The sequence below is a fragment of the Castor canadensis genome, chromosome 11, assembly GCF_047511655.1.
Source record: "Castor canadensis chromosome 11, mCasCan1.hap1v2, whole genome shotgun sequence".
Classification (NCBI taxonomy): Eukaryota; Metazoa; Chordata; class Mammalia; order Rodentia; family Castoridae; genus Castor; species Castor canadensis.
Genome location: NC_133396.1, coordinates 134,100,419 through 134,123,829, shown reverse-complemented (window position 1 = coordinate 134,123,829; position 23,411 = coordinate 134,100,419). Strand labels below are relative to the sequence as shown.

The window sequence follows — 23,411 nt, the reverse complement described above, 5'->3', positions numbered from 1 at the left end:
TCAGAAGTAATCTTGAGAGGATTAGGTATACAGGAGGATGAATTTATTATGATATTTCATATGGTAAATTTATGTTTTTAAGCATGTGCTTGTTTCGGTATGTGCTGGGGTCCAAGAACAAATTCCCTATGGCTACCAAGGGATGATTGTATAGGAGTTTGAGAAATATACGATCAAGATAATTTTCAGAGTTTTTATTTTCATTAAGAATAAAATTACTAGCAAAAACCCTTGGTCCTTCCTATTATTGCTTATACTCTCTCTTCAACAAAATTAGAGATAAGATCAGAATAGTTTCTGCCTGGTAGGGAGGGGGTGGGGGGGAGAAGGAAGGGGCGGAGGGAAAGGGAGGAGGCGGGGGGGGGGGGGGGAAGGAGGGAGAAATGACCCAAACATTGTATGCACATATGAATAAGAGAAATAATTTGAAAAACCCTTAATTAGCCTAACAATAAGCAGGCTCAAGATCTCCAGTTGATTTCAGTTCCTGGTATCTAAATGACACTCCCCAACCCCACTCTTGCTACTGGTAATAAAACTCTGAATATTCTTGTAGTAACCTTGTCCAGAACACTACAAGCACTGCTCTGATTTGAAGGCAGGTGTTGCTCCCTACTGAATCTTATTTTTTTTCTTACATATAAGTGAAACAGTAAGGACTGGGCTCCTCACTCACATACAGCACCGTCTGTTGTGAATGCAGTTGTGCTGGCCCAAGCACACCTATCCAAGGGTAAGGAGAGATATGCAGAGCACATGCATTGCTGCTGACCTTTTCCCATGCCTTTTACGCCTTCTATCACATGGGTTTTGCTCCTACTCTTCAGCCTGTCAGGACATGATGTGAATACCTCACCATTCCTTGGACCATAGGAGATGTGTAAGAAATTACTACATGTCTCTAGGTATAGCCCAGATCATTTGTGCAAAATGACTCTGAGAACTACAAACTCATTGTAAGTATTATTAAGTTGCCATAAAAGAAATAAGGTAAAAAGTACAGAGGAAATAGGACTCAGAATTGTAGATATCAATCTTTGTCCTTTCTGCCCCTGACCCTAGATATTTGTTTGTAATAACCTAGAAATGAGATTGAAAACTCAGTGTGGGCAGTTTGTTTTCTACCGTACTATGACTAGTCTTCTGCCAAATGTTAATTATTTTTTACAACAGAAAGACAAGCTCACCTCTTCTTCTAACAACGTTGCATATTCCAATAGAGATTTTATCAGCACTGTGATGTCTATTAAAAATAAGCAGCTTTTACATTAACATCATTTACATTAGCAGCAAAAAATGAAATTGGTAGACATTTAGCATAATATGTGTAAGATGTACATGAGCAAAAGCTCACAGATAACACTGTATAACACTTCCTGTTCATGTACAGGAAGACTCAGTATGGTTAAGATGTCAGTACTTTCCACTTGATTCAATACAATACAAATCAAAAACTAGTGACAAATCCAAGTGCTTAAAAAGTAGCCAACATTACCAATAGAGGAAAGCAGAACATTACCTGTAGAGCAATACTGATTCCAATGAAAACACTTCATCAGAAAACAGTAAAACCAGAGACACGGATGATGAAACATTTTTAAAGAACTGTGTACCAGTGAAAATATCTGTCCAGAATGAATGTAAGAGCAGGAGGTGTGGCTCAAGCCATACAACACCCGCCTAGCAAGGATGAAATCCTAAGTCCAAACCCCAGCACCGCCAAAAAATTAAAAATAAAAAAAAAATGAATGTGCGAAATAATATTCTTGACGAAAGGGAGGAAAACTAAGAGAACTTGCAACACTGGAAATAAAAGCAAAGCAATAAATGATTAGGAGCTACATCAACATATCAGGAAATTCTCACCATGGTTTTTAATGTCTATAACTGTAACAAGTGGGACAACCACAAGATAAACACAGTGGTAAGGTGCAGGATATAAAGGAACCAATACAATGATAGTTTTCTACACTGAATGTAAGTATAAAAATTACTGCTAAGTGTAAAAGGCTATGTATACTATAATCCCTACAGCAACCACCAAAAACTATATAAAGCAATGTAGTTAAAAAGAAAATGAACTAAAATGGAATACCAAAATGTGTTTAAGTAAATAAAATAATAGGAAATGGGAAACAGAAAAATGAAGGAGTGGGCACATTCAGACACAAATACTAAATTAGACCTAGGATTCACCAACGAATACTTAGAATACAAAGACCCTAAAACATCAATTAAAATTCAGGGTTGATGGGAGGTTTAGCTCAATGACAGTGCTTCCTTAGCATGTGTGAGGCCCTGGGTAAGTCATGCCTAGCTACGACCACATACGAAAACAAACAAATAAATAAAAAATCCAAAAAAACCCAGATTTTTTTCAAATAAGAAACTGTAGACTGTCTATTTAAAAAATCACTTCATATATTACAGATATGTAAAAGGGAGAAAAAAAATACCTTGTAAGTGATAGTCAAGGAAAAGCTGGAATGATTATATTAACAGAAAAAAACAAACTAAAGCTCATGTCATATTTAATGTGAATACTGCACTGAGAATATGTAAAGTATGAACTTCCTCACACCTATCTGACATCATGTTGGAATTCTTAGCCAATGAAATAAGGGGGAAATATAAATTGGAAAAGAAGTAAAACAGGAATGACTGTAGAAAATCCCAAGGAATCTAAAACAAAACTTTCATAGAACCAAGTAATTTTATTAGCAACACTGTAAGTCACAGAGTTAACACACAAAAATGTCTATAAAAAACAATTAACAAATAGAAACCCAAATTAAAACCAATACCAACTATAACAGCTCCAAAATCAATGAGATACTTAGAAAGTATAAAAAAGGAATGAAAAAAAAAAAATGAAAGCTCTAAATGCATGGCATGCCACAACTTCATAGACCAGAAAGTAACTCATAAAAGCTGCCAGTTATCCTCCAAATCGCTAAAATGGAATGCAATTACAACAAAAATATGGCAGGATTTTTTAAAGATATACAACAGCTGAATATAAAATTTATGTGGAAAGACAAAGGAACAAGAATAGCCCAATCCACCTGGAAAAGGGTAAAGTTGGAAGAACCACTTTCAAGGTTTACTTCTAAAGCTACATTAACCAAAGCACTGTGAAATTATCAGCATGTATATACTGGCCACCCAAATATGGCTAAATGGTTTTTAACTAAGCTAAAAGACATTTCAATGGAGAAAGAATATTCTTTTCAACAAATGGTGGTGGAATTGGACATCTAAACATTAAAAAGAAAGTATACTTTGATCTAATCCCCATGCCTTAGTCAAAATTAACACAAAATAGACCACAGGTTTAAATTTAGAATAGCCAATCTATAGAAACAGCCAAGATGCCCCACTACCAATAAATGGATTAAGAAAATGTGGTTTTATACACAATGGAATTTTACCCAGTCACAAAGAATGAAATTTTGTCATTCACAAGTAAATGGATGGAAGTGAAGAACATCATCTTAAGCTAAATTAGCCAGGCTCAGAAGGCCAAAAAGTGCATGTTCTCCCTCATATGAGGACTTTCAACCTAAAACAAATGCAGCAATATTATTGGACATGGCTCACACACTAGGGGGAGATGTGTACTGGAGGAATAGGAAATGGAAAGAAACCTAAATCTTTAATGTGGTTATGTGTTCACTGTAGAGGAGTGAATATAGTAATCATAAACTGACTGAGGCCACTATTGCAAGGAGACCAGGAAATAATGAAGAAGTCTGGCAGAGATGAACCAATATGGGTTTTAAAACACAAGTGCATGGAAGCAACACTATCTTTACCTCAAAGTAACAAAATACTATGTCTTTCTTATTATCTCTTATGTTTTCTCTTAAACAAAATCAGAGAAGAAGACGGCAGAACAGATTCTGCCCGTAAGTAGGGGGGGAAGGAGGGAAAGGCAGCAAACAATTTAGACACATGTAAGTAAATGGAAAAACGATAAAATAAAATAAAGAAAAAAAAGAAGAAAACTGTGGAATGTCTAGAGTACTTGGGTATGACATTAAATAACAATCCATAAATAAGGAAAAATGACAGTTGGATTTCATGAAAATGAAATACTACTGCTCTGCAAAAACCCTGTTAAGCAACTAAAAAGAAAAAAAAGAAGAAATAAGCTATTGATCAAGGAAATTATTTACAAAATATTGACAGAGAAGGTGGACTTATCACCTAGGTGTCCAGAATTCACATAAAGTTATAGTTAAATGAAAGCAAGGCTCAAACATACACAAAAGAACGAATGGAAGGAAAAGCATACAAAAAATGGAAAAAGATATTTAAGAATGTCACCACACACACACACACACACACACTATAAAAAGAATAGATGTATACTTAAGTTAATATGACAACAGGAAAACTGACAATTTCAGTAAATCATACTGAAATAACTGAGTATGCATGCATAAAACAAGAATGGTCAAATGATCCCTTGAATCAATCACATGCAAAAATTAACTTCACACAAGATCTAAATGTGGAATATTTAAACATGTAGAATATTGGAGAATATCTGTAAGATATTCCTTAAATGGCACATAAAAAATACCAACCATAAGAGAAAGTAAAGAACCCTCCTCTAGGAAGATATAAAACAGTCACTCATAGCCAGGGAGATGACAGTTACAATATACATGTCCAACAAAGGTCTAAGAGCTACACTACAAAAAGATCTGTCCTAAATCCACAAGAAAGCAAAGAATGAAATGAAAACTTAAAGTCATCTGAGATGATGCCATACAAAAGATTTCCAAAATAAAAAGGTGTTTGACAACATTAATGATCAAGAAAATTCAAGTGAAAACTACTCCGACTACTATTATGTAGCTCTGAGAATAGCTGAAAATAAAAAATAAATTTCCAAATATTTACATAAATGTGAAGTTATACAACTGCAGCAAATGCCTGCTGGGTTTCTAATTCGTACAACCACAGAACTTTGGAAAATGCATTGGCAGTATTTATTAACACTGAAATACATATTCCCTAAAAACAAGCAGTTATGCTTTACTGAGCAGAATGAATAGATTTCATACCAAAAGACACATTTGAAATACTCCTAATCATAATAGCTCAAAACTGGACAGTCAGAAATCCATCTATAATAGAGCAGGTAAACTTCGGTATTCCACAATGAAAACTAAACCACAGCTATACTATACTCAACAATACAGATTAATCTCATAAATGTAATAATGTCAAGTAAAAGAATTTGAGTCTACATAAAATTTTAAAATTATGTTTAAGCCAGGTGAACTGGCTCACACCGGTAATCCTAGCTACTTCAGGCGGAGATCAGGAGGATCACATTTCAAGGCCAGTCGAGGCAAAAAGTTCTTGAGACCACATCTCAACTAATAAAAAGTTGGGTGTCTTGGCATGAGCCTGTCATCCCAGCTCAGTGAAAGCTTACATAGGAGGGATCACCATGTAGGCAGCCCCAGACATAAATGTGAGACCCTATTTGAAAACAACTAAAGGGAAAAGAGTTAGGGAATGGCTCAAGCAGTCGAGGGTCTGCCTATCAAACGCAAACACCTTGAGTTCAAACCCCAGCAGCACCCCCAAAAATAAATAAATAAATAAAGTACAATATTTAAAAGATGATACATAGGAAAGAGGTATGGTTGGTATAAATTAGCTAACTGTTACCTAGGACTGGGACAGGAGAGTTAATTGATTGGGAAATGACTCCTCAGAAGCTGGCAACATTTTACTTCTTGCCCAAGTGTAGATACATAGGCACTCATTCTATCAAAAACCACTGGGCTCTCCATTTTTGTTGCATGTAATTTTCTAGATATAATACTTCATATTTTAAAAAAAGGCTGAGAAATAGACAATTAAATCAGAATTCATCTATCATTTATAGTACCCAAAATCAAAAACTTTCACATTTATAGAGCAGATAAATTTATGTAACAAAGCGCCAATGGCATTTCTCTAATATTATTAAAATACAATATCAAAAACTAATTTATAAAGATGTAAAGCATGTATTATGTGCATCTAGAAATATTGCTACAAAGCATAATATGTAACAGACATATTGCATAATTTTTACTAAAAAGAAAAAAATGATGTAGGCATTCTATTGACTCATTATACAAGCACTATTTCCTTGAAATGCCAACCAAGTAAGATACAGAAGAAAATGTGTACATTTGTCTGAAAAGAGAAGTTTTCAGGACTTAGGAAAGGGAAGCAGAAGAGCTTGCTTAGCGACACTGCTATGCAAGTTAGAACGGTGTGTCATGCCAGCGTGCAACATGGAATGAGAGACTGGAAATGGGTGATGTAACACAAAGAAGGCAGAAACAATGGTAGTTAGAATGTCTTCTGCTTCAAAGCAAAGTAGGTATTTCAATTCTGTTTCAGACTTATGTATGCTGAACTCAGTAAAGAGTTTTTCAGATAATGAGGAGGTGTTAAATACTCTACATATCCTCAAGTTCCACATCCTCAAACTCAACCTGACAGATCGACAATATTCAAGAAAACAAAATGTGCCCATACTGAATATATACACTTTTTTCCTTGTCGTCATTCCCCAGACAAACAGAGTAACAACTACATACACAGTATTAACATTGTATTAGGAATTGTACATAATCTGGAGATAATCTGAAACACACAGGAGGATGTACTAAATCCCATGCAAATACACTACTTTGTTTAAGTGACATGAGAATGCCCAGACTCTGGTATCTGCAAAGGGTCCTGGGATCAATCTTGCTCAGGTATCAATGAACAACTGTATTAAATAAAGAACCCCAAAATATAATCACCAAAATCTTTATCAAGTTTCCTTTTTCCTTAAGGAATATCATCAAAAATGTTTGAGTTCAAATATTAGTCCAGGATACTATACCTGAATAACTGATGCTGATTTATTTTGAATTACTTCCAGTTTTTCCCTTTTTAACATTAATAATTTTCTCTGTGCTAAGAATCTTCGCCAATATTTCTGAATGACCAGTGCTGCATTAACCTCTTTTTTAAATCGCTGTTTGTTTAGAAATTTGATTACAGCTGACTGAATAATTCTTGCAGCTTTGTCTCTCTCCTTAAAAAAGAAAATACACACACAAATAAAAAATACTTCATTACTGAAGACCTTAAAATGATTTTTCATAAGCTAAAGATTTAAACATTAATCAAACTGATCCTGGAACTAGAACAACCCCTCCCTTAGGCATACCAACAGAGCCAATGGAAGGGCAAATACATGATGAAACAAAGTTTCCTAAGCAAGCAGTCCAAGGTAAAGATCACAGTCATGTTTAATCTATCACAAATCCTCAGTAAACAAGCTCAAAATAATCTGAAGTGTACCAGGGTATGTGTCTCAAATTTGGGTTCAGTGAATTCATGCCTGACCTTTAGGAAAATGGTGTAATATATTTAAAAAATGCTTTGTAGTAAAAGTAATTTTGTTTTTGTATAGTTTGAATCAAGCAATACAGAAGAGAGGAAAAGCAAGGTATCTCTTCCTTCAGCGCAGATGTGTTGTTGGACTAAAGCAGAGGCTCAAGAGAAGAGCTGCGTTTGCACTGTGAGAAGGGGTACAAGACACGCTGGACAGCATCGATGGCTGAGGAGGAGCCGCCTGCCTTGGGAACACCAGAGGCCACACCCTCCATACCTCCATTTGTGTGACTTCTAAAACTGAACTCCTATGAATACTAACACATTGTGTGTGTCCAGTGCTTCATAAATAATACAATGAACCTCATAAGAACAAGTGTACAGATTCTGCACTTTGTCTACAAGCAACATAGCATAGTTTGAACCAGGCTGCCTGGCTTTATAGTCTGTGCTTTTAATCACTTTGTTATGCTCTCCATGGCTGGATTTACCACTTCACCTTACCTAAACTGGAAACAAGAATACAAGTTATTTCCTCTAGTGGAAAGGAACAGCCTTTTATATTGCTTGGTATCAGTACAACATGCAAGAGTGGACTCTACATAGAAATAAGATGTAGATTCCCATTATCAATTAATGATAGTCAGCAGATGGTACCTGTGCATGGAGGCTGCACAAAAAACAACTATGAAGACACCAAATTGTTTACACACACACACACACACACACACAGAGGAAACTAGGAGACTGAAACAAATACTAAGGAATGGGAAGCACCATACATTGCAAGATTCCTATGTGAAGAAAAGACTAAATGATTTTAGTCTTATATGTATAGCAAAACTGATTAAACCATCTAACATCATTGTCAAAGACCCTGTAAAACCTACGGCCTTTAGGTTTGGAGAGATTCAAGATAAACATACCCCTATTAGCTAATTTTTTTTTTAAAGAAGTTTTAGAGAAGTAGTATGTATCATTTGAGTCAAAAGTTAAAAGGACCAGGTCAATTCTTGGTTGGACAAAACAGACCAAGGCTCAATCTTTAGGCCTTACTTCAAACAAACTAAAATCCAAATTTATTCAACAGTAGAGAAACTAAAGCTAGAGAATAAATAAATTAAGGAGGCAACTACATTACAAAAATTAGCAACTGTTTGAAAACTTGCATGAGTTAGTGGTGAAAGCTTCCAAGCCCACAGTCACTGATCCTTCTCTGAGTAAGACCACTTATCATTTTTCATCCTCTGTTGTTCCACCAGCCAGTCACCATCTTATTTCTTCTATTTTGTCTCATATATGGGGTCAAATACTTTGATTTACTTCATTTGTTGACAGGAAGAACTGAGAGATGTAATGTGTCAGAGGAACCTTGGATAACTGGCTTTTTGCCAATGTTTCTTTGTCACCAGGAAGCTTGAGCTAGTCCATTTCCACCTGATAGATAAATTATGACAGTGGCATAAGACCTGAACAGTGTCAATCTCAATACAATGTTTATAAGCTTCCTAGCTTGTTACATGTCTGCTAGGATATATGGGGAGCCAGCTGCTTAACATTCCCAATAGAAAAAGATCTAATTGGATACTGGCATAATTAATTATATAAGAGGGGGAGGAGTCACCAGGAGAAAGGAGAGAAGCAGCGGCCAGATTGGATCAATGAAGTCCAATCATAGGTACAGAAATTTCTTTTAATTTTGTCATTCCTAAAACAGGGAAATTTCCATTATCTGCATGAAATAAAGGAATCGAAGAAAGGAATGATACCAACAAAAAGCCAGGAAACCTCTATGGTTAATATCTGATTAATACAGGGTATCTTCAGTGGAAATAAAGCAGGAAATGATAAATACCTTTTTTATAATTTGAAACCTTCCATTTAATGCATTATAGAAACAATGAATGTATTAACTTAAGGACTGACTAGGAGAAAATAAAACCTTCCAAAACCAATTCTGATGTAAGTTTCAAATAGTACAGTTATCCTGCCAGGGGTTTGTGGGTGGGTGGATTGTGAGAAGATGAGGGGTAACACAGGCACGGAGCACACACAGCAGAATGACAATGACATGGTCTTAGAGAAGAACATGAGTACAGAGTACAGGCATGGAAACTTCCACTATCTTTTATTTTCTGAAAGAAAACAGACTCTGCCTGTTTCCCAAAAGTTGTTCTAAGGACTTCGAGTGGGGCAAGAACAAATCATTTCAATTAGTGTTATTTCCAAGTCAGATACGGCATAAGAAAACCCACGTTACATTTCAGAGTTGGCAAAATTTAGCTATTTTAGACAATTACTGAGAATTTGATCATAAATCCACTATAATTTAAAATTGAAGAGGAATAGTAGGTGGAATTTATTTCTGAAATGTCTAGGATAAAATTGCATTAGACAATGGCTGCTTGCTTTGTTTGATTTTTTTTCCAAATAATTAAATATGAGTTAGTAAAGGTGGTAGAGAGATAAAAGGAGTAAAATAACTTTTTCACCTGGATCACAGAGTCCATTTCAGAGATTATTAAAAATGGCATTTTTTTCTCAGAATGAGGAAAAAAACCTTATTTTAATGCAATTTTTCTATTATTTGGCTCAAAAATTGAGACAATAAGTTACATACCTATCCTCATGCCCAAATCCTAAACATTTTAAAAATTAAAACAATGGACACCAAAATACACTTTAAAACGTTAAAGTAAAAGCTTTTTAAAACTCAAAAAATGTTTCACAAACAAATAGAACATGCTTGATAAATTACTACAAAATCAGACGCTTGATGTCCTGATTTTGCAGCACAAATGAGGATAGGCACTCCAGAGCTCAACATGAAAAATCAATGGGAAATTCCTGCTGCTGGAGACAGGGCAGATTCTGATAGGACAAGGGAAAGGGAGAGTCAAGCAGCCAGGCCTAGTTTCTTTGCAGATTTACAAAGAAGGTTACGTTATCCCTCTTCTATAATGAACTAAGTGAAAGCGCAGACAGAGGCTAGAACACACATCAAATCAAGACCATAGGGCATCTCCAAACACATGTACACAACTGTTAAATTTACCTTTCTTATCAAGAATCAGTCGACATCTTAGGAAATACAACTCACACTACACTGTTTTTCATTTTCCAGAATTACCTTGTAGCATTGTAGATCTTTTCTTAGTTTATATTTTCTCCATGTTGTCTGTATAAGTCGAGCAGCTCTTATTTCTTTACGGAGATCCAAAAGCCTTGCACAAAGAAATGACAAATAGGTAATAACCACCTAAGAGAAAATATAAAATATGAAAACAGAAGATCAACAGAGAGTATACGACTATCACCCTTTGGAACTTATTATTAACAGTTATTAATTAAGAAACTCTTCTACCTACCTTTTCATCTGGAATTGTATTTGACATATCTGAATGATGAATCATAGCAGGTATTCCACCAAGGTCTCTAACTGCAGACCTAACCAAATGAAAATTTTTCTTTTCATTTTCTAGAAGCTCTTTGTGTAGTTCTGAAATATTTTCTGCTATGCAAGTGAAAAAGAGAAATTAAGACTGTTGTAGCCAAAATTCAGACATGCCAAAGAATTTAGAAAAGCTAATCACCAAAAAGGGACTGACCATGATCCAATGCTTTAAGAGACGTATCCAGAGTGCTGTCATCAGATTCAGATGAAGAATTTAATACTACTGCACCAGTCTGTGTGCATTCCACAGTGTGGGTAGTACGCTGACAGATAGCACCAAAAGGCACATAGCAAGGGTGGTAGTGGTGGATCAGGTAACATAACACCTGGCCATCTGAGAAAGACACCGTAAAATTCTCCACCTGATTGGAGACATCAGAAAAATGATTATCTATATTTAGATATCTGTATCAATATCAATATAATGTTTTTGCAGATTATTTCCCTTTTAAGAGCTAAAACTATCATATTAATTGCTAATAGCACCTAGTATGATACTATACTTATAGCCAAATTATTAATTATTCAATACTAACCATGTGAAAAATAGAATTTAATTATAATATTGTCCTAAGTTGGAAACTTTATGTCCTTCCCACAATCTCAAAGTAGCCTCATTCGAGAAGTGTCATTAGAGATATAATTAACCTGAATTCACAGAGTGGGTTCTGAACACAGTATGAAAGGTGTCCTTATAAGAGAACAGACACACAATCAGAAACACAGTATGATGGTACAGCCAAAGACTTGCACCCACAAGCTAAGGAACACTAAGGATTGCTGGCAACCCGCAGAACTTAAGAGGAACAAGTGGAACAGTTTTCCTAGAGCCATCAGTGAGACTGTCGACTGACCAGCACCATGCTTTCACACTTGTAGCCTCTAGCACTTCAAGAGAACAAATTTCTATTTTAAGCTACCCACTTTGTTTGACTCTAAGGAATCCTAAGCAGTGTTTCAGCACTGCTCATAAGGACCATTTTGAATAAGGAAATTATTGACAGAAAGCACAAAATGCAAAAAACAAAAACAAAAATAACCGATGGCACCAGATAGACCATGAGAAAGACATTCATGTCTAGAGCAAGAAAAGAAATAAGAAGTCAAGAGAGTCTTGTTCCATCCCAGCTGGGAACAGTATCTTGGTATTTGCACATGTGAACAACTGTCCTAAAAAGGCACCAGTAATGATTTTGGCATTAGAAATAAGTTTTGGATAGTCATGGAATTCATGAATGATGGTGATCAAATGTGTCATTGGGTTTTTAGCACTTAGCCAAAAACAGATTATCTATGTATTTTACAATTTTTCTACTAGTAATATTTTGAAGAGTAATATAGTTCACCATATTTAGTTACATATATTCTGTATAGTGGTTCCTGTTTTCTATTCCTTAAGGACAGTTTATCCAGGCATGTCGGGGAAATTTTTGTTTCATGCATTTACATTTAAAAGTATGTATCAGACTGATATGTAATCAACCTAACAAATTATTATGAAAAGACTCAATTCCTATCTGTTGTCCCTTTCCATACGGTGGGTTCATTTACATTTACTTTTATAGTAATAAAGATCTTTTATGTCCCAGATCTATTGTATACTAAGGTATTTGTTTTCTTTGTGATAAATAACATATAATTATCATACATTTTATAATTGGTGATAGATTATAAAAACTATGATATATTATAAAATAGCCAGGCATTTGAGGAAAACTTTGCTTATGTACATAAATAATTTAAGAAATGTAAGAAAATATTTCATCCTCTAAGTTAGATTTTAAGCAAAATTTATTTAAAGATGTTAGGTAAAAACAAAAACAAAGAAACCTACCTTTTTATTATAGAAGGCACACACAGCATTTACCCAATCCAACAATAACTTCACACTGTCACTGTATTGTTCCAGGGGACCAGTATTCCTTTTGTCTTTTTTCTTATTAGTGACAGCATCAAAATGGCATGACAGTGCAGACATTGTTTTTCTTATGCTCAGTGTGTGTTTTAGAAAGTGAATTTCTTCCCTTAGTTCTTCTAAATTAAGGGAAATATCTACCTGAAACATATAGAAAGGATAAATTTCTGTTACTTTTAATGAGCAGAAATCCAAGTAAATATCTTCTACTTAAAGAAACTGAAGATTAGGAAAAAAAAAAAAAAAAAAACCTAATAAGAAATTTTTTACCTATGGGGGAAAAAAGTAGCCAACACCTCCACATTTTCCTTTTAATGCAGGCAGAATCTATACTGAACTGGTAGACTGTTTAGTGGTTAAGAGCATGGGATTTGGGGCCACATAAGGCTGGGCTCTAGCCTCAGCTCTACTTCTTCTCAATGATGTAAATTTTAGGTTCAGTTTTCTTACCTGGGGGGCAGATTTAAAACCTAGCTTATAGATATGTAAAATGAGTATTAAACTGGAATGCCTAAACAGTTTCCAGGACAGAGTAAATCCCATTAAGTGATAGTTATTATTGCTAGTCTTTAGCTGATTCAAAACAATTTTATGAATCAGTATTCGAAATTGATACAAAGTGTAGTGTGTCAAATATATAATACCTGAAAAGCAAAGGCTATTTTCCAAAGCAACCCAAGAGTTTTTTCTCTGTGCCTATCCACAATGTCCTTAGATAGAATAGGGTTTCCTACAAATGAAAACACAGTCCATTAGCATAACATATGTACACGTCAGTAATCAGTGAGGAGAAGAAGTTTTACATTTATGCCTTTACCATGCTCATCACTTAATTGAATTCCTCGTGATTTAAGAACTTGAAGAACAATATCAACATTGTGCATCTTTTGAAGACGACTTATTGCAGGAATCCTGAGTTTCTTTGAAAGATTCCAGTTCTGCGTGAGAAGTTCCATAGTTCGTCTAGCAGCAAAGAAATTTTCAAATGAAACTGCCTTATAAAAACATACATTAAAAAAGTCTTCATTTAATAAATTACCCCCACAAATCACAGAAACACATTAAGGTCAAAAGGTCTCTAAAAGACTACTGGGTTGCTCCATAGTTAATAAGTTATTTTTCACTTTAAGTTTAGAAGATGAGATCATTATGGATTCATTATAAGAAAGAAAAAAAATGAGACACACAAATACACACATGAACAAAATAATAAGAGTTCCACAGAGAACGAAAGGAAGGAAAAGAGAGGAATCACAGGGGAGGGGTTAAGAGGAAGAAAAAGAGGGGCACAATTAGGTGCACTATATTCTGCACATCAAGTAAGCACTTTTCGTTCCTGTTTTAGTCATCATGGTAAATCCCACAATGAGGTATTAGTAACTCATTTCTTTGCAGGTGGAAAAACCAAAGTTCAGAGAAGTTAATTAAACTGCCTGTGGTTATATAGCTAGTAATGACAGAACTAAGAAACCAACAAAAATTCTGTTTTATTAGTTTCCAAGGTCATTCATATAAAAAGGATTAAGTCCCTACCTAAAAAAGTTTAACTTCAAATTCCTAATGCGATCTAGGTAACTGGTGTTTTATCATTTCATAATAATCACTTCTGCAGAAGAAGCAAGCCCCAAATGATTACCATCCTCCTACATCAAGCACTCAATCAATGTAAGGAACATTCCTACAACAGTAGACCAACCCATTACCCAAGGCATTAGTGGACTAATCATTCCTATTCTGAAATGATCTCAAGGCTCCATGAAAAAGTCATTTTGCTCATACTGAACAAAGGAGAAATTTAGTATGCAAGACTGAGTCTCTTAACTACTGAAAGTTCCTAACCAACTTCTGGCCACCTAAACCCAATATTGGTCAGTCTTCAGAAACTCCTGTAAAAGCAGGAAAAAAAAAAGTTGTTCCTCATAGAAAAATAGCACCAAACATTAAACAATCCTTGCTATCATGGAAATGGAAAAAGTCTAAAAACACAAATTCAAATTGGCCAAAAAAAGAGATGAATTGCTTTGAAGTTATGGAATAAACAAATTAACCAGTTATAAGAATATTATGTGAAACGTTTTCAGCAAATGATCTAGACTGTGAGAAACTGTTCACAGGAGAGAAAGCTATAGTAATTTTCAAAAAACTACTAGCTATGAGAACATCTATCAGGAAAGAAAAGATTGTTCATGGAAACTTAACATGGATGGAACAAGGGACATATATGTCATTTTTGAAAATCAGAAGATTCATAAAAATCTAGGGATCTCTTTCCTAAAAATACCAAAGAATTCCTCCATCCTGGCCAAGTCGTCCTCTGACCTCTGCTTGAATCTTCCAACACTATCAACTGGCTTCTTTTTAAGGACAGATCTGAAGGTTGGCAAGCTGAAACTTTCCTTGTTCATTTGTAGTTATTTTGCTTGGCAATTTAATCACCTTTTACATCCGATGGTCCGTTAAATACCTGAAGGCATTTATGTACTAGCTTTCTACTCCATTCAGTTTCTTTAGACATTCATAGGTCCTTTGAATGGTCTTCCTAAGATATGGATATAAGGTTTCTAGCAAAGAAGGTAGTGAGTATATTTAAGTAACTTCTTCCCTAGATTGGTTAAGTTTTTAGCCAATTTGAATTATACCATTAAGACTACCTGCAATGTACTAGTTATATCATAAACAAAAACCTAATAGGAAGGTACTACATCAGGTACAGAATTCAGGTAGATTTACTGTAGCAGTGATAATTTATGAAGGCCATCAATTCTGTTTCCTGAATTTCAAAGTTCAACTGGCTTAACATCTTAAATACTCAAGCATATTTTTAAAGAAATCTCTTCCACTGAACCCAAAAGTGCTTCACTAAAGAGGAAGTACGCATTGGAGACTTCCCTAGAAATAAGACAAATTTCTCCAATTCAGAAACTCTAAAGAGGACAACTGTAGTACATGACAAAGGCCACTCCTTCCAAAGCAAAAAGAGGCAAGCCATTATTCCAACCAAAACCAATTTTGAGGATTCCAGTTGGCTATTGGGAAAAAATTCTATAGGTTGAAGTCAAACACATGAGTTTATGTTCCAATTCTACTGCTTAAAACTTGGGCAAGTCATTCTCCCTTTTCATCTTATTTTACCCACACATAAAGCAAGATAAAAACTAATAAAAAGTCTCAGTTGTTAAGCATCTCATGAAAACACTGTTGACAAAAATATTAGTCAAGTGTTTGATATTTTCATTAGTTTCATGCTCTTCCATACTCTTATGCTGAGACATCAGCAGTTCCTATCAATATATCCTAATCACATGTTGGAAGAAAATAAGGTGATAAGAGACAGGTTTCTGGGAAAAACACTGATTTATCATTTTTCTGAAAGAGAAAGCTTTTTTTAAAATCTCAAATTTTCTATTACATGAAAGAGAAATGAAAAATGTATATGTGCAGAAAAAAAAATTTTCCACAAAATTTTACTCTACTCTTTAATGTAATTTTACTTAATGTAAAATGACTCTATTTCTTGTACTTACACAAGACGCACACCACACTGCAAGTCTACAGCAAGATTTGTAACAGCAAAATCAAATTCATCAAATGGCGTCTGAACATGGCTCACAGGAAATCCCAATAAGCTAAGGTGACGAGAAAGGTCACCTTCACCACTTAGGAAATCTCGTGAAAAAGCCAAAAGAATTTCTTTACTAGCCTATAAAGAAACAGATTGCAGATATTATGTTTCAATAGAATTGTGTCTAGAATGAAAACAAATCCTTCAAATCATTCTGTACAGAGAAAAAACAAAACTAATGTAACATAAAAGCTTTACAGTTTCAAATATATGGTAATGTATTTCTAACTTATGATTTTTCCACATATTTCTAACTTATGATTTTTCTAAAAATTGCTCATAATTAGCAATACACTGTTAAGAACTAGAATTAACTTGATAATATATGACATCAAAATTAGGAAAGAAATTTCCCCAGCAGTTATATTCATTATCAAGTCAAAATTAAAAGTAAGGATGATGCACTGGTAAAATGACAACCAGCAAAAATCTTTAGCCATGGTAACTAAGAGAGTCACCAGACAGACATTCATTCCTATTCTGCTCCACAATACTGTTCTTTGGAAAACTAACTATATTTCTAAACAGAGTATGCCATATAGTCAAGCAAAACTCTTACATGGAAATACGATATATAAAACATGAAACAAAAACTGTACCTTGAATTCAGCATCTTTACAGAAGAGACAAGGATCGTGATCAATAAGTCTGGACATTTTAGCATGATCAAGGAAGCAGACCAGCAGCAATAACTTTTTTAATGTGAACTTGGACAAAGCTTCTTCATGACCTTAAATAAAGTACAAAAACACGGCAATTCATCTACAGAGGGCAAGTTTCACCTTAGAATACAGTCATAATGATGGTGATAAATTATATGCTAGTAAAGAAATAGTAGCTACCATAAATAAAACACTTAAGTACCCTTAGTACTTTACATGCATGAATCCAATTAAATAACTCTACAGGATGGTTTCACTTAAAATCTGCATTTCACAGGAAAGAAAACAGGCACAGTGACAGGAAGAGATTCAACTGGCCTCATTCAACAAATATTTAATGAACACCAACTATGTGCAAACACCATCCTAGGTGCTAGACATACAGAAGCAGGTTACAAAAAAAAACAATCCCCATAGGACTTACAACCTATGACAGAGTATGTGGAGACAACAAAGAATAAGAATAATTACAAATAGTGATAGAGTAATGATGAGGAATGAAGAGGGTGCAGGAAGGTAGTGGTAACAGAGACTAGTTTCTTTACAAAAGTAAATTGCAACAAGACTGCCAAGAAACCATTTATGCATAGGGTGTAGAAAAACTCACCATCTCTGTAGAGATGAGGAACAGTAGGATGTCTATATTCAGCAGCTATATCAGGATTCCAAAGCAAGCGATTCAGAATAAACATAGCCAACCCCGTGACATCACTGTTGTCTTCCAAAGAAATGAGTTCTCCATAGACTGTCTGAAAAGACAAAAATTAGAGCCAAAGCCAGGAAGGAAGAGATAGACTGGGGAAGAGCAGACGATGATCTTGAGGCTCAGGCAGTGTTCCATGCCCTAAACAGTACAGAAGTGACGTGGTTATCTACTACAAAACCTCTTTAAACTGTACATATTTCTTTTGGGCCTTTTTTAGCATACATAATATACTTTACAATGAAAAATGACAAACTTCAGGAAAAATTATTAATCATCTGACAAGCAAATTCTATTTTTTTTAAATTGTTGTGCTGAGGTACACTGTGGCATTTACAAAGGTTCTTATAATATATCAAATATCTACATTTCAATTTTTTCCTGTAAGTTAAAGAACTTTTGAGTATAGGCATGTTGTTCAAATTTAACTATGACTGTTTCAGTAAATATGTCATAAAAGTAAAACAGAAACCTAATTATTCAAATTTCATAAAAGTTAACAGGTGGAAAATCAGCTCTAAGAATCTAAGGTAATAATCTGGGACATCCAGGTGTTTATAATCAATTACAAATATAAAATTAGCGTATCAACATGCTTATTATTGATTTTGAAGGCGAAGAGAAAAGCCTAAAAATATGTCCAATCATACTTTGTAAGCCTACGCTGATAAAAGAGAGCTGAACACATGGAGAATTATTACTACTTGCCAAAACAGAGAAATTTACTTTTATTTACTCTTGGCTTTTGAAGCTTTGTTAAAATCTTCAAAGGTCATCCATGTTTAAAAAATACAAAGTTCTGGTGGCAAAGAGAATGTTTTATTGCTCACAGTCACTGACCTCCATTCCCCGTAAAAGGATTCGTTACTTTCACTACCTTTCGTGGACTTACTGTGTCTCTTGCGAGAGGCCGATACACTCCTGCCTAGAGTGTGCTTGCCTAGACGATGCAGATGTGCTTTGACCAATGGGATATGGTGGAAACAAACCACATGTGAACAAAAGTCTTAAAGAACAGTCTCACAGGAGCAAGGCACTCTCGTGTGCCCCTGCACAGCAGGATGACCATAATTATTATAGATAACAACAACGCACTTCCAGTCAGAAAGCTACAAGAAAGGATCTGAAACTTTCTACCAGAGACATGACAAATGGTTGAGCATATAAATATATTTAAGCCGATTTAAACATTATACAAAGTATACAAGTATCAAAACATAACATGGTATTTCTCATATGTACAAATTTTATGCATAAAAGCATAAAAATAAAATTTTTAAATAAATAAGATGGTTAAAGAATAAAAAGGGAGATTAAAAATGAATTAAGTTTCTACCTAATAATCTTGTTTCCCTTGCCATACACACACAAAAAAATCTATGGCCCAGTTTTGGGGGTCTCTACTTCAATCAAGGCTCCAGAATTACTTGACATGTGAGGCAGAAACACTTGACATGTACTTTACTGAGCAATGGAAGTGAAAGGGAAATAGTACTGAAAAAATAACTTTTAGTAATGATGCTATCACAGTAAGCTTATTATATGTTCTCTCTGAGCCTCCAATTATTCATATAGAAAAGCTCAATTATTGAAAAAACAATCTCTTTTGACCCTGAAGGCTCTTCTACCCTGAAACCTGGAATAAACAGAAATAATAATGAGATCTCACACTGATAAAGTAAGAAACTACAGAGAATACTTTACTCTAAAAGTGTATATTTAACAGCCAGCTATCAGCAGTAGCTTTCAAATTCTGTTGGCTTTAACATTCTAGATGTTACTGAGCCAACCACTATAAAGTAACTAAAACTCTGATGACATTTTATGAGAAGTACTTTGGCATCAGACTATGGAAGTTTGAGGCCAGGCCAATTATTGGCATTTGGCAAGTCACCTGACATCAGCTTTTATTTTATTGGTAAAGTGAAATAATAACACATGCTTCACGGAATTTTAAAGAATCTAGGATTAGAAAATGTATTTAGAATAGCCTAACTAGTCTTTTAATTTGTAAATGTTCAAAAATGAGCTTACAATAGTCATTCATCATACCCAGCACCAAATTATATCTATTGAAAAGACTATACAAGTAAATTATGCTGTAACAGTATGGCAGTAACATCTAATTGCATGATCTATTCACCTATTGAATGTTTATTAATTGACCTCACTTTTTTACAGAAAGATGAACCAAGCTAACCATATAACTTGGTAACTATTTTGTCAGTACTGGGGTTTGAACTCACTTGCTAGGGAGTCACTCTACCACTTGAACCATGTCCCCACCCCTCTTTATTTTAGGTATTTTTCTAATAGGGTCTCGCTCTTATGCCTGGGCTGGCCTGGACAGCAACCCTCCTAGATCCTCCTACTTACACTTTTTAGTGAGGATGATAGGTATGTGTCACTGCACCCAGCTTTTTTTTTTGGTTGAGACACGTTCACACTGTTTGCCCAGGCTGGCTTCAAACAGTGATCTCAGCCCTACTGAATAGCTAGGATTAAAAGGCTTGAGCAGCCGGACCAGAGATTTTTAAACTTTCATAAGTTAATCCATATTTTATTAAAGTCTATTTTATTTAAGGTGTATAATTAAAAGAATAAAATAAAAAACTGAAATGGATGCTTACCTCTAGGCCAATTCGAAGCCATAAAGGATTGTAAGACAACAACCAATTTAGGACTTTCTGGCGTTCACCTGAAATGTAGGTCAAAGAAAGTTAGGTTTGCATCAAAATCAAATGAAGACAATAAATAAAACTCCATGGCAAAAATATCACTGCAAAAAATAAAAATCACTTACACAAAGTAAGTTAATTCAAATGAAAAATATTTAACTATATATGTGGTCATATTTATATATGGGAGACTTTAGGAAGCAAAGCTAAAACAAGTACATCTGGCTTTGAAATACAAATCTCATGGGAACTGGGATCAGTATCTGGAAGAGATTAACTACATTTTCAAGTTAATTGCAGCATTATTTGCAATGGGTAAGATATCTGTCTATCTAAGTGTCCATTGACAGATGAATGTATAAAGAAAATGTGCTGTATGCATATACACAATTGAATACTCTTCATCCCTTTAAAGGAAAATCTTATCCTTTGCAAAACCATGGATGAACCTGGAGGACATTATGTTAAGTGAAATAAGCCAGTAAAGAAAGAGAACTACTGCCAGTCTTGCTTGTACATGGAATCTAAAAACACTGAACTCACACAAGCAGAAAGAATGGTGGCTGCCAGTGGCTAGGGAGATGCTGATCAAAGGCTTCAGCTACACAAGACAGATAAGCTTTGGAGATCTAGTACACTGTGCAATTAGCACAGTTATTGATACTGCACTACACACTTGAAGTGTGCTAAGTGTAGATCTTAGCTGTCCTCGACCCCCTAGGAAAGGCGATGGGTGTTAGTTACTCAACGTGGTCATTCACAACATACACATATACCAACATCGTACTGTACATTTTAAATATACACAACTTTTATTTGGCAATCACGTTAAGGGGCAAACAGAGAAATACCGAATTTCTAGTGTTTTTAAAGAATTAATCTCAAGATTTCTATAAACTCCTTACCAACATCTTTCCAGAGGTGTCTATCTTTTCGAACAATTAGCCGTCCAACTTCGATTTCAATTTCAAGCTTTTTAATAGCTTTAACCATTTTTTCAGAAGTGAACAAGCGGCACGCTGTGCGACGTAACCTGTTCAACCTGCACCGCACAGTGTAAGCTCTGAGAGACACTTCATCCTTCGTAGGAGCTCTGAGGACACTTATTTTATGTGGATTCTCCACTCCCAGAAGTAGAGTAGCAGCATTTACTGATAGAAACAAAAGGACGAATGATTCTGATTAAACAGTATCTCTACACATTATTTAATCCAGCAATAAAATGCAAAGTAAGATGATCAAACGGAATCTTTTCCCCACTCTCTCCAAGTTTACTCCATTCTGAGTTTCTTATCTTAAAATACAGGTGTAATCATTCACCAAACAGGCAGATTTGGCCAGTCTACCTCTACAACCCATGCAGTCCAAAGTAACCACTGCTCACCACCTCCACCATCACCCAATGTCAATTGTTAGCATTGCTCACTCATACTAAAGAAGTGGCCTTCTAACTGCTTTCTGTTTCCATCCTCTTTATGAATTTATAAAAAGTTAAGCTTCTAAGGAATATGATTTTTTAAAAGCAATTGAATTTTGAAGTATAATCTGAATCTTTATATGAGGAGTAAAAATTAAACTTCCTTTTTGGAAGAAAAAGAAAAGTGATCCTCTACATCATCTAATCTAAACCTTCCTTTAAAACAGAAATCCAATGCAAGTTCTCTGAGCAGTGCATACCGGTGTTGGCTGGAACACTTCGACAAAGAGGAAATCCCTGCTTTATAAATGGCCTACTCCATGGGTTGGCAACCTAAATTTTCATAAAGATCTTTTATTGAGCCAAAATGGATCCCTGTGACTTCTTTATAAGAACTGCACAAAACGCTTCAAATGTTTGAAAGCCACCAGGTTTCCACCCTGTCTCACACCCAAGTCTTCTCTTCCACAGTAAACACAGAATATTGTAGAGCTTCCTCCCATGAATTTGTTCTCAGGCTCCAAATAATCCAACCACTTTTCTACACACTTCTTTACCTAAAGTATTTGGCAGTGGAGTCAATACACACCAAGTAGTGAAGCCACAAAGGACTGACTGCATTGGCTGACAGGAAAGAAAGAAAAGTAAAAAGAAAAAGCAAATTCCAGTACTTTCAGTACAGAAAACCTATGTACATAAACCTATGTAAATAAAAATTACCACCTATATAATCTTTAGACCAAGTGAACCATTCTAAACCCCAGTTCCACTGAACAAATAAATTAGTGAACACACCATCAGTACAACATAACCAGCACATATAATTAAAGGACAAATCATGTCAAAGTTTTGCTCTGTTCAAACGAGAGTATTATTAAATACAAACTTAAATTTATGTGTACCTTCAGGAACATTTGTTTTTACAGTGAAGTCATCAGGAGTTAATATGAAATTTAGCCACCAAGTGAAGCCCTGTTCCTGCTTTTCCTTCCAGCGCTCATCATAAAACATGTTTTTGGCGGCAAATGGCATTGGGTGCCTAGGAATGTCTAAGAATACAAGTCAATTATTGCACAAGAAAATTTCCCTATTAGCAAAATCATCTTTAAAACTCTGAATACTATTTCCTTTTCACTCAAAAGGGTTGGTAACATTTTGAGTATAAAATACAATCAAGACAAAAAGGGGAAAAATAAAGCACTATCTCCTGGCTTATTCAAAAATCCTAACCCCAGTAAGTCTAATAGTATCATAATTGCAATTAATACATGCTTTAAAAATCCTTTAAGGACTTTATCCAATAAAAAAGTCAATTCATTCCCACTTGAAATGCCATTAGTGCTTCATTCAATGTCACCTTTGAAGTTAGTTTAAATACAGTAATCACTTGCCTGTTTTTAATGGTTTGATGAAGGTCAAATTAGATTGTGCCACAGCAACAATGCGTTTTCTTCTTTTGCTTGTTTTAGAAATGGGAGTTTTAAATACTGATGAATCTAAAATAAATTAGAAAACCTAATAGGATTAAGAAATAAATTTCCAAAGTAGCTTAA

At 34.9% G+C, this 23,411-nt stretch overlaps 1 protein-coding gene across 3 annotated transcripts in view; it reads right to left on the bottom strand.

The window, feature by feature from the left end:
• Aspm (assembly factor for spindle microtubules) overlaps positions 1 to 23,411 on the bottom strand; it is a 47,423-nt gene that overhangs the window by 17,819 nt on the left and 6,193 nt on the right. The window contains exons 2-15 of one of the 3 annotated variants that reach the window (XM_074048724.1): positions 23,250 to 23,354; positions 22,761 to 22,907; positions 21,347 to 21,592; positions 20,394 to 20,461; positions 17,668 to 17,809; positions 16,998 to 17,128; positions 16,301 to 16,476; positions 13,594 to 13,739; positions 13,421 to 13,506; positions 12,696 to 12,917; positions 11,016 to 11,223; positions 10,776 to 10,921; positions 10,538 to 10,666; positions 6,911 to 7,105 (exon numbers count right to left, since the gene is read on the bottom strand). In XM_074048724.1, coding sequence (XP_073904825.1) covers positions 6,911 to 7,105; positions 10,538 to 10,666; positions 10,776 to 10,921; positions 11,016 to 11,223; positions 12,696 to 12,917; positions 13,421 to 13,506; positions 13,594 to 13,739; positions 16,301 to 16,476; positions 16,998 to 17,128; positions 17,668 to 17,809; positions 20,394 to 20,461; positions 21,347 to 21,592; positions 22,761 to 22,907; positions 23,250 to 23,354 — 2,147 coding nt within the window. The remainder of the gene's footprint in view (positions 1 to 6,910; positions 7,106 to 10,537; positions 10,667 to 10,775; positions 10,922 to 11,015; positions 11,224 to 12,695; positions 12,918 to 13,420; positions 13,507 to 13,593; positions 13,740 to 16,300; positions 16,477 to 16,997; positions 17,129 to 17,667; positions 17,810 to 20,393; positions 20,462 to 21,346; positions 21,593 to 22,760; positions 22,908 to 23,249; positions 23,355 to 23,411) is intronic. The other 2 variants (XM_074048725.1, XM_074048726.1) reach the window with 2 other exon arrangements.